This window comes from Ambystoma mexicanum, chromosome 8, assembly GCF_040938575.1.
Source record: "Ambystoma mexicanum isolate Mex_15411 chromosome 8, UKY_AmexF1_1, whole genome shotgun sequence".
NCBI classification, from domain to species: domain Eukaryota; kingdom Metazoa; phylum Chordata; class Amphibia; order Caudata; family Ambystomatidae; genus Ambystoma; species Ambystoma mexicanum.
In genome coordinates this window covers 1,240,873,109-1,240,886,458 of record NC_090929.1, presented here as the reverse complement: position 1 = coordinate 1,240,886,458, position 13,350 = coordinate 1,240,873,109, and the positions used below count along the sequence as shown (strand labels likewise).

The window sequence follows — 13,350 nt, the reverse complement described above, 5'->3', positions numbered from 1 at the left end:
TCAGATAGCTGAGGTCAGATGCAACCCCCCAGTACTCCCCCAATATTATAAGTGTGTTTTGTAATCGTGCTGCCTCACCTCTAGAGCTGGGAGAGTTTGGTACGTGCCTTGCCACTTGGGGTGCATGGTCTAGGGCCTCTAGCACTGCTTCAGAAAGCTGATGGAGGTTCTTCAGAAGGGGATTCGTTATGAATACAAGTAAAACCACTGGTGCACGTCTATCGGTGACTAGAAAACAAACTATGGGGTATGACCTTACTGCTACAACGTGACCAATTATCATAGAGCATTTGTTCTGGTTTCTTGGCTTCAGTGCTGGCTTGAGTAGATGATGGCAATTCATCTGCACTTTATCAACACCCTTGCACAGGAAAACTATTGGAAACTGCAGGATACGTTTGATAGCAGGAGGAGAAGCACTGCAACTATGCAGACCCTCTCATCAAGTGATTCCTGTAGAGTGATCCATCCAAATAAGTATGATTGGTACGTAAGGCCCTCGTGGAGAACCAGCTTCAGTCTTGTAGGCCTGTGCATGCACACAGATGCCACCAGTAAGTAGGGGAAGGAGCACTTCTCGAGGACAAGCTACTGCATAACTGGGAGGGCAGCTGCCCATTGTATGCTAGGCTTGACTCCCAGGTGCTGAATGAGCAAATTGCGAGCCCTTGACAGTCAACACAGTGGCACTGGGCTAGGGATCATGTAACCATACAGTAGGTGGCTGTTTAAAGGTAATACCGTAAATGCCATCCCAAATATCCCACTTAAGACACTAGTAATATTGCCCATGTTGCACATGGAGCCAACTTACCCCGGACCCAGAACAAGTGTAAGAGAATTACACTCAGATCACAATATTTCCGAGAGGCACTCAAGAAACCGGAAGAAGTAAACCTGGAGGATGAGAGCGTTTCTCCCAAGATGGAAGATACATGGAGGAAAGGTGCTACTGGATTTTCTTCAACCGAAATTGAAATAACTGTTTATGTCAAAGCGGAGAAATAAAGAATTTGGCTCCAGGGGAATGGAGCAAAACTCAAAACAATAAATGAGGAACTGCAAATAGTTGCCAGAATAGTCAAAGTGGGAAATCTGCACAAGTTGGGGAAATTGTAAAACTATAGAGGAAATTCAAAGAATCGTTCAATTTTAACATTGGGAATTCCCAGCACCATCTAATGAAGAGGACAACATGGCCTTTTTGAAAGACTTTCCAGCAAAATCTATCAATGTTATGGTGAGTTTAAAAATGCATGGAAAACCCTCCTGCCTGGAATGTGGGAGTCGAGTAGGCCTTTCAGCTACAAGGCCAGATATGCCACAACACCACCCAGTAGCCATCTCTGGAGGTTTAGCTCAAGTTCATTGCCACTGAGTAATGCATTGTTGGTTTGCAAATTAGCTGAAAAGCACGCTTTTCACGCCAGAAAAGTGTATATGGCTTATAAGGCATTCGTTTTTAAACACAGCATTGTCAACCCAAGACAGACAGCTCTCAGTGGTGCAGATAACCTCATATGCATTTCACTCTCATTACATATCATCAGTGTGGTGCAGTCTGATATCCTTCTGATTGGAACATTGGGATATCATATGCATAGCAAACACCATCAATGTTGTGGTGGAAAACTTTCGGAAAAGCAATGAAATCCATGAGCCCCCCCCCACCCCCACCCCCTACAGGAATGAATTAAAGAAGCAGCCCAGACCCCAACAAAATGGAAAAGCCCCTGTTCTAGAGGGGTAGGGATGCTATAAACAGACTAAAATAAAAGACGCTAACGAAAAATAAAAGGTATTGACAGATGGGGACTTGAAAAGGAGAGATGATCTATGTATGGTGAGATATGGCCCAGGAATACAGTCAAAGCAGAGAGAGATTCAGACCCTGTGTCATTCTCTAGTGCAAATTAAAATTCAAGTCTGTGCACCAACCCACACACAGTGTGGAGGTGAAGGTGCACTGCAACTGGAAGTGCTTTCTTTTCAGAAAAGTGAGCATCACAAAATCCTTTCTGAAAAAAGTGAAGAGTGAACCTTCTGGCTTTTCCTTGGTATAATCGTGTCTAGAGTAATCTACACGTGAGGTGACGTTTTTACACTTGTTCTTTAAGAGTTTACACAGGTGTCCTACCCGGTACTGAGTTATAATGTTATACCACTGAAATAGACAAATGGGTGGCATTTTAAGCTGTGTGCTGTCCTGTAATGCTCGATTTCCAATATTCTTCTTTGTCTCTCCCTTCGCTGGCTTTGGGATGCTGCTTGCATATCCGAGAGGGGGACTGAGATACATAGATACATGTGGTATTCTATCATTTAATGTTTGGGCAACTTCCTTTTCGTCTGAAGGGAAATTGATCTGGATATAGAGTTCCATTACACTGTACTCTTAGATCACGGACTGTGGATACATATGGACTGCCAGACCAAGCAAAGATACCATTTCTTTGTATTGGCCAGAGAATATATGGGCAGGGTCATTGCCTTTTCATCTCCCCTTTTTTGTATGTTTTTGTGCATTAAAAATGGGACTGGGATTTATGCTAGACAACAAGGTTGCTCGTAGACGTTTTCCATACCAGAGCAGTATGCAAAGCCTGGTGCTTCAAAATCCGGTCCACCATGGGTCTCAAAACTCTGTCCTCGGAATCTGAAAGCACGACAGGTTTTCATCATAACCTCTAAAGAAAATATTCTCATTTAGTTTTACAGCAGTATGTGGCTACCCCAAAAACATGGAGTGCATATGAGGGGTGATCTCGGCAACTCCCCGTTGTATACGATTGGTACGAGACTGACTGAGAGGAAATTGGCCTTTTAAAGTAACTCCAGGCAAGAAGCTATCCAGAGGTTAGGAAGCCACAGGTTTCGGTGTACACTTTCACTTTGGTGAATATTTGCCAATCCCCTGACAACGGGGTCCTCAAACGAAAGCCTGAAAGAATAGGTTGTCCAACTGTTAGAGGCCTCTTGTGTGGCTGGATGAGAAAGGTTTAGCCAAGCATTGGCGGTCTCCTTCTGGGAGAATGGATGTCCTGAAGACACACAGGGCCGCTCCCTTTGCAAGGCAAGTTATTTGTTTTGTCTTTCCATGCAGGGATTTATGGGGAATTGGGTTGTCCAAGTGCTACAAAATGCACTTGAGCTGGTTCTAAAGCAAATGTCCAAAGATTCGAGTAGAGATTCGAGTGAGAGTGACGGTTCAAGTCATCTAGGTAGTGAGCACATCACGCAATATGGTCAACCACAGAGGATGGCCTCTGTTGAAATTCAGGCCTGCGTGGCACCCTAGCAGCAGATTTAAGGCACTGCAAGCTCAAACCTCAATGATGACCGTGGGAAAATAATGAGGCACTCAAGTGATGTACTCATGCACAAAAAATGTACCTTGAAGCAATCAAAGTCCTGCCTTTACCAGGGAAAACATTTAGAAATGAGAGGATGCATGAGGCAAGACTGCTGTGAGTGGGGCTTGGGTTCCTGGGGATGGATGTGATTATGGGCAAACTGCCCAATTCTTCAGGGGAAATAATGTGATCACGTTGAATTTAAGTTGCATTTACGTTTCATTTTATTAAAGAGAAAGTAACACATTTCATGGTCTCATCCAAGGGCCTAATGATGGTATGGTAAAAATGTGATATTTGAAATATTCCTTGTTTTTCTTTTTTTAAAGCCACCTAATTATGACTTGGGATCACAGGGGATATTTGCTGCATGGATAATTAAGAATTATTTATCCCACACATGCCTTTCTATGGAAACATAAAATTTCAAATGTATAATCTGAATGATGTGTCTACTGCTCAATGCATGTGAAGTGAGAGTAATGGCATAAGTGTTGAAATGTACCTGGGTCGTGTTTTTCAAGCACTCCTGGCATGTCCATGACATATCTCTGACTCGCTGGCCATCGGGGCATGGCAAACATACTCTCTGAACCACTGTAGTGGAAAGTTCAAGGGGCTATGCACAAAACTAAAAAAGATGCATGTCAAAGTGCAATAAATGCATGGCTTCAAGAGCAAAAAATGTTAAATACGGTCCAACAAACATTAGACTGATTCTATGACATGTTTTGATGCAGGTGGAAAGGGCCGAAAATAATAGTAACGTGGTGATCCACAGCTTTCAAATGTAAGTTATGATTCTAATTTTGGTATTTGGTCTTTGATGGTACTACTAGGAATAGCAGAGTTTCTGAGCTGAAAAGAGAATGGCTGTAAGCAGTAGAAATCTGTAGAGGTTTTCCTTTTGCATAAGACCGTCCTTTCACCATTCACAGTTTTAACTCTTCTTGTTGTACACAATATTTTTAGACAGAAATCATATGTTGCATGTACAGTTCCTATTCCTTGGTGGAAATTCCAGTTGACTGTTTGCAAATGGTCCTTACTGGTTCAAAATCCCCGCATATGGGGTTAGGGATACTTACTCATCTGCTACTGACTGAATTTCCACGTGCACTATGGAACTGGTTGTTACGACAATTAGCCCTAATTGTTCCCGTTGCCATTTAAGACTTGTAGACCAAGGAATGGGTCACTTCATTGTGGGATAATGCCCACCCCTTAAGTTGTATCTCTATGAGAACACAATTAACTTTTTGATCAAATAAAATAGTGTATACAGTGCCAGATGTTAGCTTGATGCTTCTGTTGAACTCTGGGGAAAGTCATTTTCCGAGCCCCGCGGGCCTGACAAAGTGCTTGAAAAAGTGTCTGTAACCTTTCACAGCCACTTTTTCTGGTGGCCAGGATTTTCTTTCATTTTGCATGTGGAGTTTGAGAACATAGGGGACTTGACACATTCACCTGCTTTTCCCTCTCTGGCTGCCAGGTTTTCCACCACCATGTATTTTCATGCTGGCAGAACACCAATGGATTCCTATGGAATCCAACTGACTTTACCACCTGCTAAAAGCAGGCGGACTCAGGTGGAATCTATTGTCAATGCCTCCTGCAATAGCTAATCAGAGGAGGCATTTACACTTATCCACAAAAGCAGTGGAAAACTAAGGTGCAATGGCGATTTTGCCTGTGTTTCACACTTTACTTTTCCACAATGAAAATTGCATATAGAGGGGCTCTTTCGTACAGAAGTGCAAACGGGTAAGGCCTGTCCCACTGCAATTACCTTTTTTTTTTTTTTCAAATGACCCCTCCACCCCCCTCCTGAACGTTTCGAATGAAGTCAAAACCAGGGATTGCCTGTATTCCAATAATTCTGATTGGTTTAATGAGGTCAATAATGACTTTAATATGCTAATGGCATTAAATACTGCACTCTGTGTTCTTTTTTTCCATTGGAAATATATAGTTCAAAATCTGAAAACCCTTAATGCTACATCTGATTTCGTAAGAAAACATTTGCAACTGGTAAAAAGGAATTTCCACCAGGATTTTTAAAGATGTATAGAAGCAGGCTCAAAAATAAAAAAAAAACATTAGTTTCCATATATGCTTTGAAAAAAGATTCCAAATTAGACTCACAAAAAATATTTGTCCACCTATGCTATTTATTTTTACTTTGGCATGGCAGAGTCCAGATAGCACTTCTGGAATTTTCCAGTATAAGTGGTTCAGTGTGCGTTGTTATGTCGTTTTAGAAACAGATGCCAGCCCCGTTATATGTGAACACTTTGGGGTTTGTAATATTCTGTTTCTCGGTCGACAGAGAGTGCTGACAAATTTGTGCGGGTTTCTAGCGGTCAAACGCAGTGGGCCCTGTCCAGCAAAAAAAATTACACTCGTAAACCGGCAACAGAGACTTCATTCATTGCAAAGGAAATATGTCACTTACGTCATGTTTTACTCAAAATATTTGTCTTTTTAACAGTTACAGGCGAAGCCACTGGAGATGACGGGCAAAACAAATCGAAAACGTGTACAATTTTGTGAAAAAAAGAATCCCAAGCATAGTACCGGCGGTGCAATCTGTGGAGACTTCAGAAAGTACATATCTGCCGAAGAAGAAATAGAGAAAGGGCTTGACAAGTACGCCGAGGCCTTCAGTAGAAGATGACGACGCTGATCCCCGCGTGACCTTGAAAGGCCGCCATGTTCTTCGTGCCTCTGCCAATGGCACACACACAGCGAGGCCATACACGTGTCACGCTGACCACCCAAAAGACTGCGTGGAACGCAGCACCACATCAAACCTGTTGTGCACAGTAACTGTGTGTCTGGGTATTATAATATAAATAAGTTGCAGTATACTTCTAGCTGATAATAGTTCAAAAGCGGTGTTATTTCAATGATAGATTGTATTCTAAACAGTGGTTAAACATGGACTGAAATCACATTTTAGTGTTATCAACAAAAAGCTCTTACATAGTCCGTTAGCCCCCCCCCCCAATCTGGGTACCACAAAGGTATGCTAGTATATTTGCCTTGCAGCAGCAATGAAACCATAAAGTTAGGAAGACCGTTTTGCATCTTGTCCTGAAATTAAAAGGTTCTTCTTGAAGTGAACGAAATTATTGTGTTTAATTGTAATAAATAAGATAAAATCACTTTAACCTTTCTCTGTGATTGTTAATTTTCAGTGGCATGGGGTATGCAACCAGTCGACAATCAGGCGTGGACTGGAAACCAAAAGAGGCTTTGGATATTTATTTCCAAAGTGGCCCTATATTACAACGTTCAAGCAAACATCTCGACTTAATTGTGTGTGCTGCATTCAGAGTTTTTTTTTAAAAACAGTGCTGTTAGAAAAGAGGCCCACGATGCAGGGGACATTTCCAGACTGTAGGCCAGTCCACCACTGTCAACAACCAACCTTCTCCCGCTCCAGAAACATTATAGACGCAATTCCAACTACCCACCTTCCCATCTCACTCTTTCGCCCCTTTTGATTGCCCAGCTCTCCACCATTCCTCATATCTAGGTTGGTGCTGTATAAACTGCTTGAAATGGAAACGAGGTTGCAGGTACTCACTGATAATGGCAGGCATCGTGGCAGCTGGGCAGTGGTGCAGAGTTTGTAAGCTGTATGATATCCACTGTCATTACCGAGGCTGTACAGAATTACGATGTGCAATTGTACGTGCAACTCAACCTTCCAGCAGTAAGGCAAAGCTTTCATTTGCTGAAAGTGATCATTTCCACTGGCGGGGTGCTGTGCCCTTTCTTTGCTCTTCCCTTTCTGCATCTATCTCTATCTCTCTTTTGAACGCTGCGTTTCCTGTTCTATTTTTTTTAAATTATTTTTTCTTTATTGTGGTATGGTTGTATGGTTCTATTTATGGCTCTTTCTGGTTGTGTCCCTCTCTGTTTGCGTAGGCTATCACACACTCTCATTCTTTCTATGCGTTGCCCTCTCTTTTTGTTTCACTGTCTATGTATGTACGTTTCTACTTTTCTCGCTATCTATGTGTGTCACTCTCTGTTCCCCACTCTCTATTTCGGTTCCTTTATTTGTATCCTCTCTATTTGTGTTCGAAACTATTTGTCTTATGGCCTATCAAGGCCATACCAGGCACCCTTTAAGATGTGGATACTCTAACCTCGATACCAGTCACATTGTCTCTCACCCTCTTAACCTCACTAACTCTGTATGCGTGTGGTACTGCAGAGGAAAGTCTGGGGTTCTCTATGCGGGTGTTAGCATGATTCCAATTGTTTGCTTTTGATTTCTATTTGGAATGTGGAGTGAATGTGTGTTTTCCAACAGTATTGGAGGGGGCAAATGGCACACTGACTCCATCTGTTCTGCTTCACTTTTACAAGCATCTATTTTCAGTTACTGGCATTTTCTAGTTTGAACAATTTAACAAATCTAGTAAATTTTACTACAAAAGGGTATCCTATTTTGGGAGGAATTCTACTCGAGGCAAAGCCTGACGTTGTTCAGCTGAAGACAGTTTCAACTTAATGAAAAAAGCTGTATTTGCAAACAAGCACTATTTCAAATGTAGGGTGGCAGCATTTGGTGCAGTAATGTAGGGAAGGTATCTGCAAACATAGCACGTGCTGAACAACTCGGTTTATATTCAGAAAGAAGCCAGTGTGCACTAGTCCAGCACAGCTATCACAAAACACACACCTGTGTGCTAAATAACTGTAGCTCATGTATATAGACAGGGTTTGTGAAGCTGTACTAGTCGGCAATTTATGGCTCATGCACTATTCAGCAGAGAAGAAAGTTGGGTTCTAGGTACTGAACACTCCTGTGCTGGGCTCGGTGAGTAGTTTGTTTAGAGTCTATTAGGATCTGCAAGGTCAAAGGTTGCAAGAGGTAAACCCAGTACCTCTTGAGAAAGGAGTTTAGTGAGACGTCCTGGTTACCTTGCAAGTAGAGTATTGGGACCCTTTCAAATAAGAAGGATCTTTACGCGTTTTTAGCTGTGGTTTTTACAGGTGTGTTTTTATTTGCATTGAAACATAGTCTAGACACATTGTCTGTAGAGAGAGGGTCAGCCCACACGTGTTTAAACCCCGGAGGGTCTTTATCAAGGCAGATTGGTAAGGTGAAAGGAATCAATTCCGTGAGATTGTCAGAGGTCAATGGCAGGAGTCTTCCAATATGCTAAGGTTCATTCAGGCAGATGCCTACAGTAAATGTTCGTTCCGACCCAACACACGTAGGCTTGATCTAATCTATCCAGTGCTTCATTTGTGCCAGTGGCTAACACCTGCTCTCTGTCTTCAGCACTGCCCAGTGCCTTAAGTGGCACTACAAATCGAGCCGGGGCCCATCGAGGGGGCGTGGCCTAACATCGGGGTCTTGATGGGCCGTTAGGCCACGCCCCTTTGACGAGTCCCGGCTCAATGGGCTACTGGCACCCCTGCCAGGCAGCCTTTTGTAGAGATTAGCACCCTCTCCCCTATGGGGGAGAGGGTGCTGATCTCGGCATTTATTTTGTATAGGCTTGCCTGGCAGGGGACAGCGCCTCGCCTATTCAGCCTTAATGGTGTTGCTGCCCCTCGCCAGCTGGGGAGGGGCAGCGTCACCATTAAGGCTGACAGGGTGAGGCCACTGGAAGCAGAGGCCTTTTTCCTAAAGACTGAAACTCCCGTGAATCCGCGGGAGCTTCAGTATTTAGAAAGCAAGGCCTCTGCTTCCAGAGGCCTCACGTTTCTCCATAATGGTGGCGCCGGCCCACGTGCATCCCTTGATTAAAGGGATGCCTCGCAGGTGCGGCGCCACCATTATGGCTGAAAGGCATTTTTTCCTGAAGCTCTCGCACACGAGCGAGAGCTTCAGGCTGTAGAAAAAAATGCCTTTTCGTGTAGTGGCCGGGGCTGCCCGGGGAGATTAGTGGGCCCCGGCAGGGCCCCGCCTCAAAACGAAATTTCGGAGCCTGCCGGGGCCCAGCCCCGGCAGGCCCCGGCCCACCTAAAGCCCTGGCACTGCCACTCTTTTTGAGTTTGAGAGAGTGACTGCTGCAGAGCCACGCTACTGGCCACACCTCGTTGTTGGCATTTTCTTTTTTTTTGGAGATCTGACTGTCACCGCTCCCAGTGATCTGCTGCAAAGCAGACAGTCAGATCTCATCTTTATCACACAAAAAATGCCAACAACTAGGCAGGCGCACAGCGCAATGCACCAATGCCTCGGCAGCACCTGGCCTGCTATTTAAGCAGTCCACACAGTGTGCCAGGTCAGCTGCAGAGGCATTGGTACGCTGTTTGGCCGCCTTGTTGGCTTTTTTTGTGGCTTTTGTTGGGGGAGGAGTGGTACTGGAGAAGGAGATCACCACTGGGCACTCCACCCTCCGCTGCTGCAGTGCTGCACTGGGCGCACGGGCCACCAGCCCTGCCGCCCAGAAATTAGGCTGAGTAGTGTGGGTTCCCCCCCTGCTCTTGTCCCTGTTGTCCTATGCCCTGACCCAGAAATGATAATGCACACACAGTTATGTTTCATGGAAAAATTGGTGGCCGTAGGCCTGTTTATTTTATACAAAATTAACGCTACACACTGGTTATGACAACTGTACAATAACCAACGCTTTTTGGGCACCTCGTGTCCAGGGGTTGGGATGCCCACCTTCCTTTCGACTACATTTCGTTGCCCTGTGGCATCCTTTCCTGGACACGTGCCGCCGCCTACGACTTTTCTTTTACCGTGTACCGAAGAAAAGTACTCGGCGTTCCTGTTCCGGATTTCTTCCTTCCTTTCTTGTTGGGCGGGTTGGGTGGCAAAACTTATCCTTGTCCCTCTTTTCCAGGCCCTGGGAGCTTACCCGAGTGAGGTGAGCTCCTAACCTGGTTGTGTCTTGGCCACGCTTCCTTGGGTTACTTATACCCCTTCCCCCTTTTGTTGTGCCGTTGGGGGCCGGCTTCTTCCTGTCCTCCCCCTCTGTTACTTTCACACCTGGTCTTTTCCTGTTTGGCGTTTCCTGGGGAACGCCGAGGGTGGGGGCGCCGCTCTGGCTGCCCCTCCCTTTTGTTTTCCCGCCGGTTGTCTCCCCCACCCTGCGCCTAACTCCCCAGGCCCTCCATCGTGTCGCACTTCGTGCAGCATGGGGCCTGTGGCATAGGCTGAGTAGTGTGGGTTCCCCCCCTGCTCTTGTCCCTGTTGTCCTATGCCCTGACCCAGAAATGATAATGCACACACAGTTATGTTTCGTGGAAAAATTGGTGGCCGTAGGCCTGTTTATTTTATACAAAATTAACGCTACACACTGGTTATGACAACTGTACAATAACCAACGCTTTTTGGGCACCTCGTGTCCAGGGGTTGGGATGCCCACCTTCCTTTCGACTACATTTCGTTGCCCTGTGGCATCCTTTCCTGGACACGTGCCGCCACACCTGAGGGGTTGTTTGTCTACACCGCTCAGGTCCCCCCAAAACAGCGACCCTACCGCCACCCTATTTGCAACCCTGTACCGCTAATGCTTGAAAAATGTTGTCCGCAAATCTCCCCAAGCCCTTATTGGACAGGTGTACCCCATCCTGGTGGAACCAGTCGGGGTCGTTCTGTGATAGCCCATGTCTTATAAAATGGAGTCCTGTGCTCCTGCAGTACTTCTCTACTGCTTTTCCGTGCCGTCTCAATAGCCTGCCTCTTGTGAGCCCCGTACCAGATTCTGCGGGTTATGATCTCTGACATAAAAATTTTTGTTTTACCCCAGCAATGAGCTATCGCCCTTAGTGATTCACACATGTTGCGCATTAGCTCGCCCCGATTTGTTCTGACCAAGTCGTTCCCCCCGAGGTGGATGACCAAATACTCCGGAGGGTCCCTAAACCCAATCAGATCTGACAGCCTGTCGTGGATGTTCTCCCAATGCATCCCTGGGAGGCCCCACCATGAAGTTATTGTCCATTTGAAATGCAAACCCTCTCTGTAGTCCTCGATCCACCTGCCTGCTCTTGTCACGAATGAATGGCCGACTATCCATGCTGACTTGTAGGGTGTTTTGTCTGCATGGAAATGGGAAATGAATCATATCATGTTTTCACGCACATATCTTTTGAAACATTGTGATTTCCACCCCCCAATTCTCTTTACTCCATCTGCCCCCAGGCCCCCTGCCCATGCCGATGTGGCTGCCCCTATTCTGAAGGACTGGGTCCCGAACTCTGCCTCGTCCCACCCCGCCTTTGCTATGGTTTTCTTCAGTACTGCCTGGAATTGATATCTGCTGAGGGCACTGCCGTTCCTATGTATCAATAGCTGCCCCCCTACTTCCGGGCGCACCTTGAGAAATTGTTTTGTGATGCACCTCGGGCAATGCTCTCTTTCCTTGATACAATTTAGCTCTATTGTCCGCCATCTCCCCTCTTGGTCTGTTTTAGACTTCCTTAGTAGTATTGCCATTCCTTCGGCCCTTATGCAGATGTCGCTCTTTGCTAAGCCATCCCCTGCCGTTGTGTTACGCGCTACTAGCTCTCCGACCCTTAGTGCCCCATAATATGCTAATGCAAACGCTGCCCTAAACAATTTGATCTCGTAGCTGCCTTTACATGTGCTATGCAGAAGTTTCAACAATATCGTCACCTTTGCAAAATTCAAGGGCCTCCTGCTGTCAGGTATCTTTCCTTCTAACCTTGCCCACCCCTTCATTGTGTATTTTATTCGTGAATTTGTTGTCGGGTCTGCTATCCCGGCCACCTTTGCCGTATATGCTATTGCCGCCAGATGTGCTGCCGCCCAACTTTTCCTCTTTCCTTGCGAAAAAGCGCTCCCCACAAATTCACATAACATTGCCACTGTGATGTCCCCCACATTTTTTGCCCCCGTTTCGCTTAACACATTATTCACATGCTTTTTGTATTGCTCACCAGTTCTGTATGTTATGGCGTTTCTGGCCAACTTTTCGACTGTCTGCTCCTGTGGTTCCTCCTCCTCTTCTGAGCCAACCTTGTAGTTGACCGTGCTTCCTCCCATTCTTCCAGAGGTACCCATGCCTTCTTTGGCGTGGGCGTTTTTGTCCTTCTGGCATCTGGGCGCAATTCTCTGAACCTGGCCCACTGAAAGCGAGATAAGGCGTCAGCGACCACATTTGCTTCACCGGCGATATGTCTTGCCTTTAAGCTGACATTATTCATAAGACAACTCAGGGTTATAGCCCTCATTATTTAAAGCACCAGAGGGCATGAGGCGCTCCCGTTATTTATGACATGTACTACCCCCATGTTATCCGACCATACTTTTAATTCTTTGCAGCTCAGCTCCTTTTCCCATGCGCATAGTGCTACCCATATTGGGAATATTTCTAACAATGTAATATTACTAGTCCATGCTGCTTTTTGCCATGCTTCTGGCCATTCTTCCACACACCATTCCATACCTAGCATTGCGCCGAAGCCGAACCCCCCGGCTGCATCTGTGAACAATACCCTTTCGTTTTCTTCGTTTATAGGTGTGCGCCAGATTACTGAGCCATTGAAGGACTTTAAGAATTCTGCCCACACCCCCAAGTCCCTTTTTATTCCTTCCCCAATTCTTACCCTATGGTGTCCTTCTTTGGCCCCTCTTGTCCTCTGTTCTACCCTTCTCTGGAACATCCTACCTTGCGGTATTATTCTTCCTGCAAAGTTCAGTTTTCCTGCCAGTGATTGTAGCTCCTTTACGGTAGCCTTGTTTCTCCCTTTTAGGTCTTTGATTTTACTTAATAAGTCTGCTACCTTTTCTTCTGGGATCCTGCATTCCCCCATTCGTGAGTCTATTTCGATGCCTAGGAATTGTATTGTTTGTGTTGGGCCCATAGTTTTTTCTTCCGCTAATGGGAAACCCCACTCTTTCGCCAATGCTACGAATTTCTGCAGAGTATTTTGACATTGTTTGGAACCATGTGGCCCCACGAATAAAAAGTCATCCAGGTAGTGTACTACCTGCGCCCCCTTACATTCTTTTGTAAGTGCCCAGTGTATGAATGAGCTTACTTTCTCA

General features: G+C 45.6%; 1 protein-coding gene across 1 annotated transcript in view; it reads left to right on the top strand.

Moving 5' to 3' along the window:
• The window catches only part of PDE6C (phosphodiesterase 6C), a 674,049-nt gene extending 667,523 nt beyond the window's left edge, over positions 1-6,526 (top strand). Inside the window, exon 22 of the mRNA XM_069611351.1 lies at positions 5,845-6,526. Coding sequence (XP_069467452.1) covers positions 5,845-5,906 — 62 coding nt within the window. The 3' untranslated portion in view covers positions 5,907-6,526. The remainder of the gene's footprint in view (positions 1-5,844) is intronic.
• Positions 6,527-13,350: the final 6,824 nt, after the last annotated feature.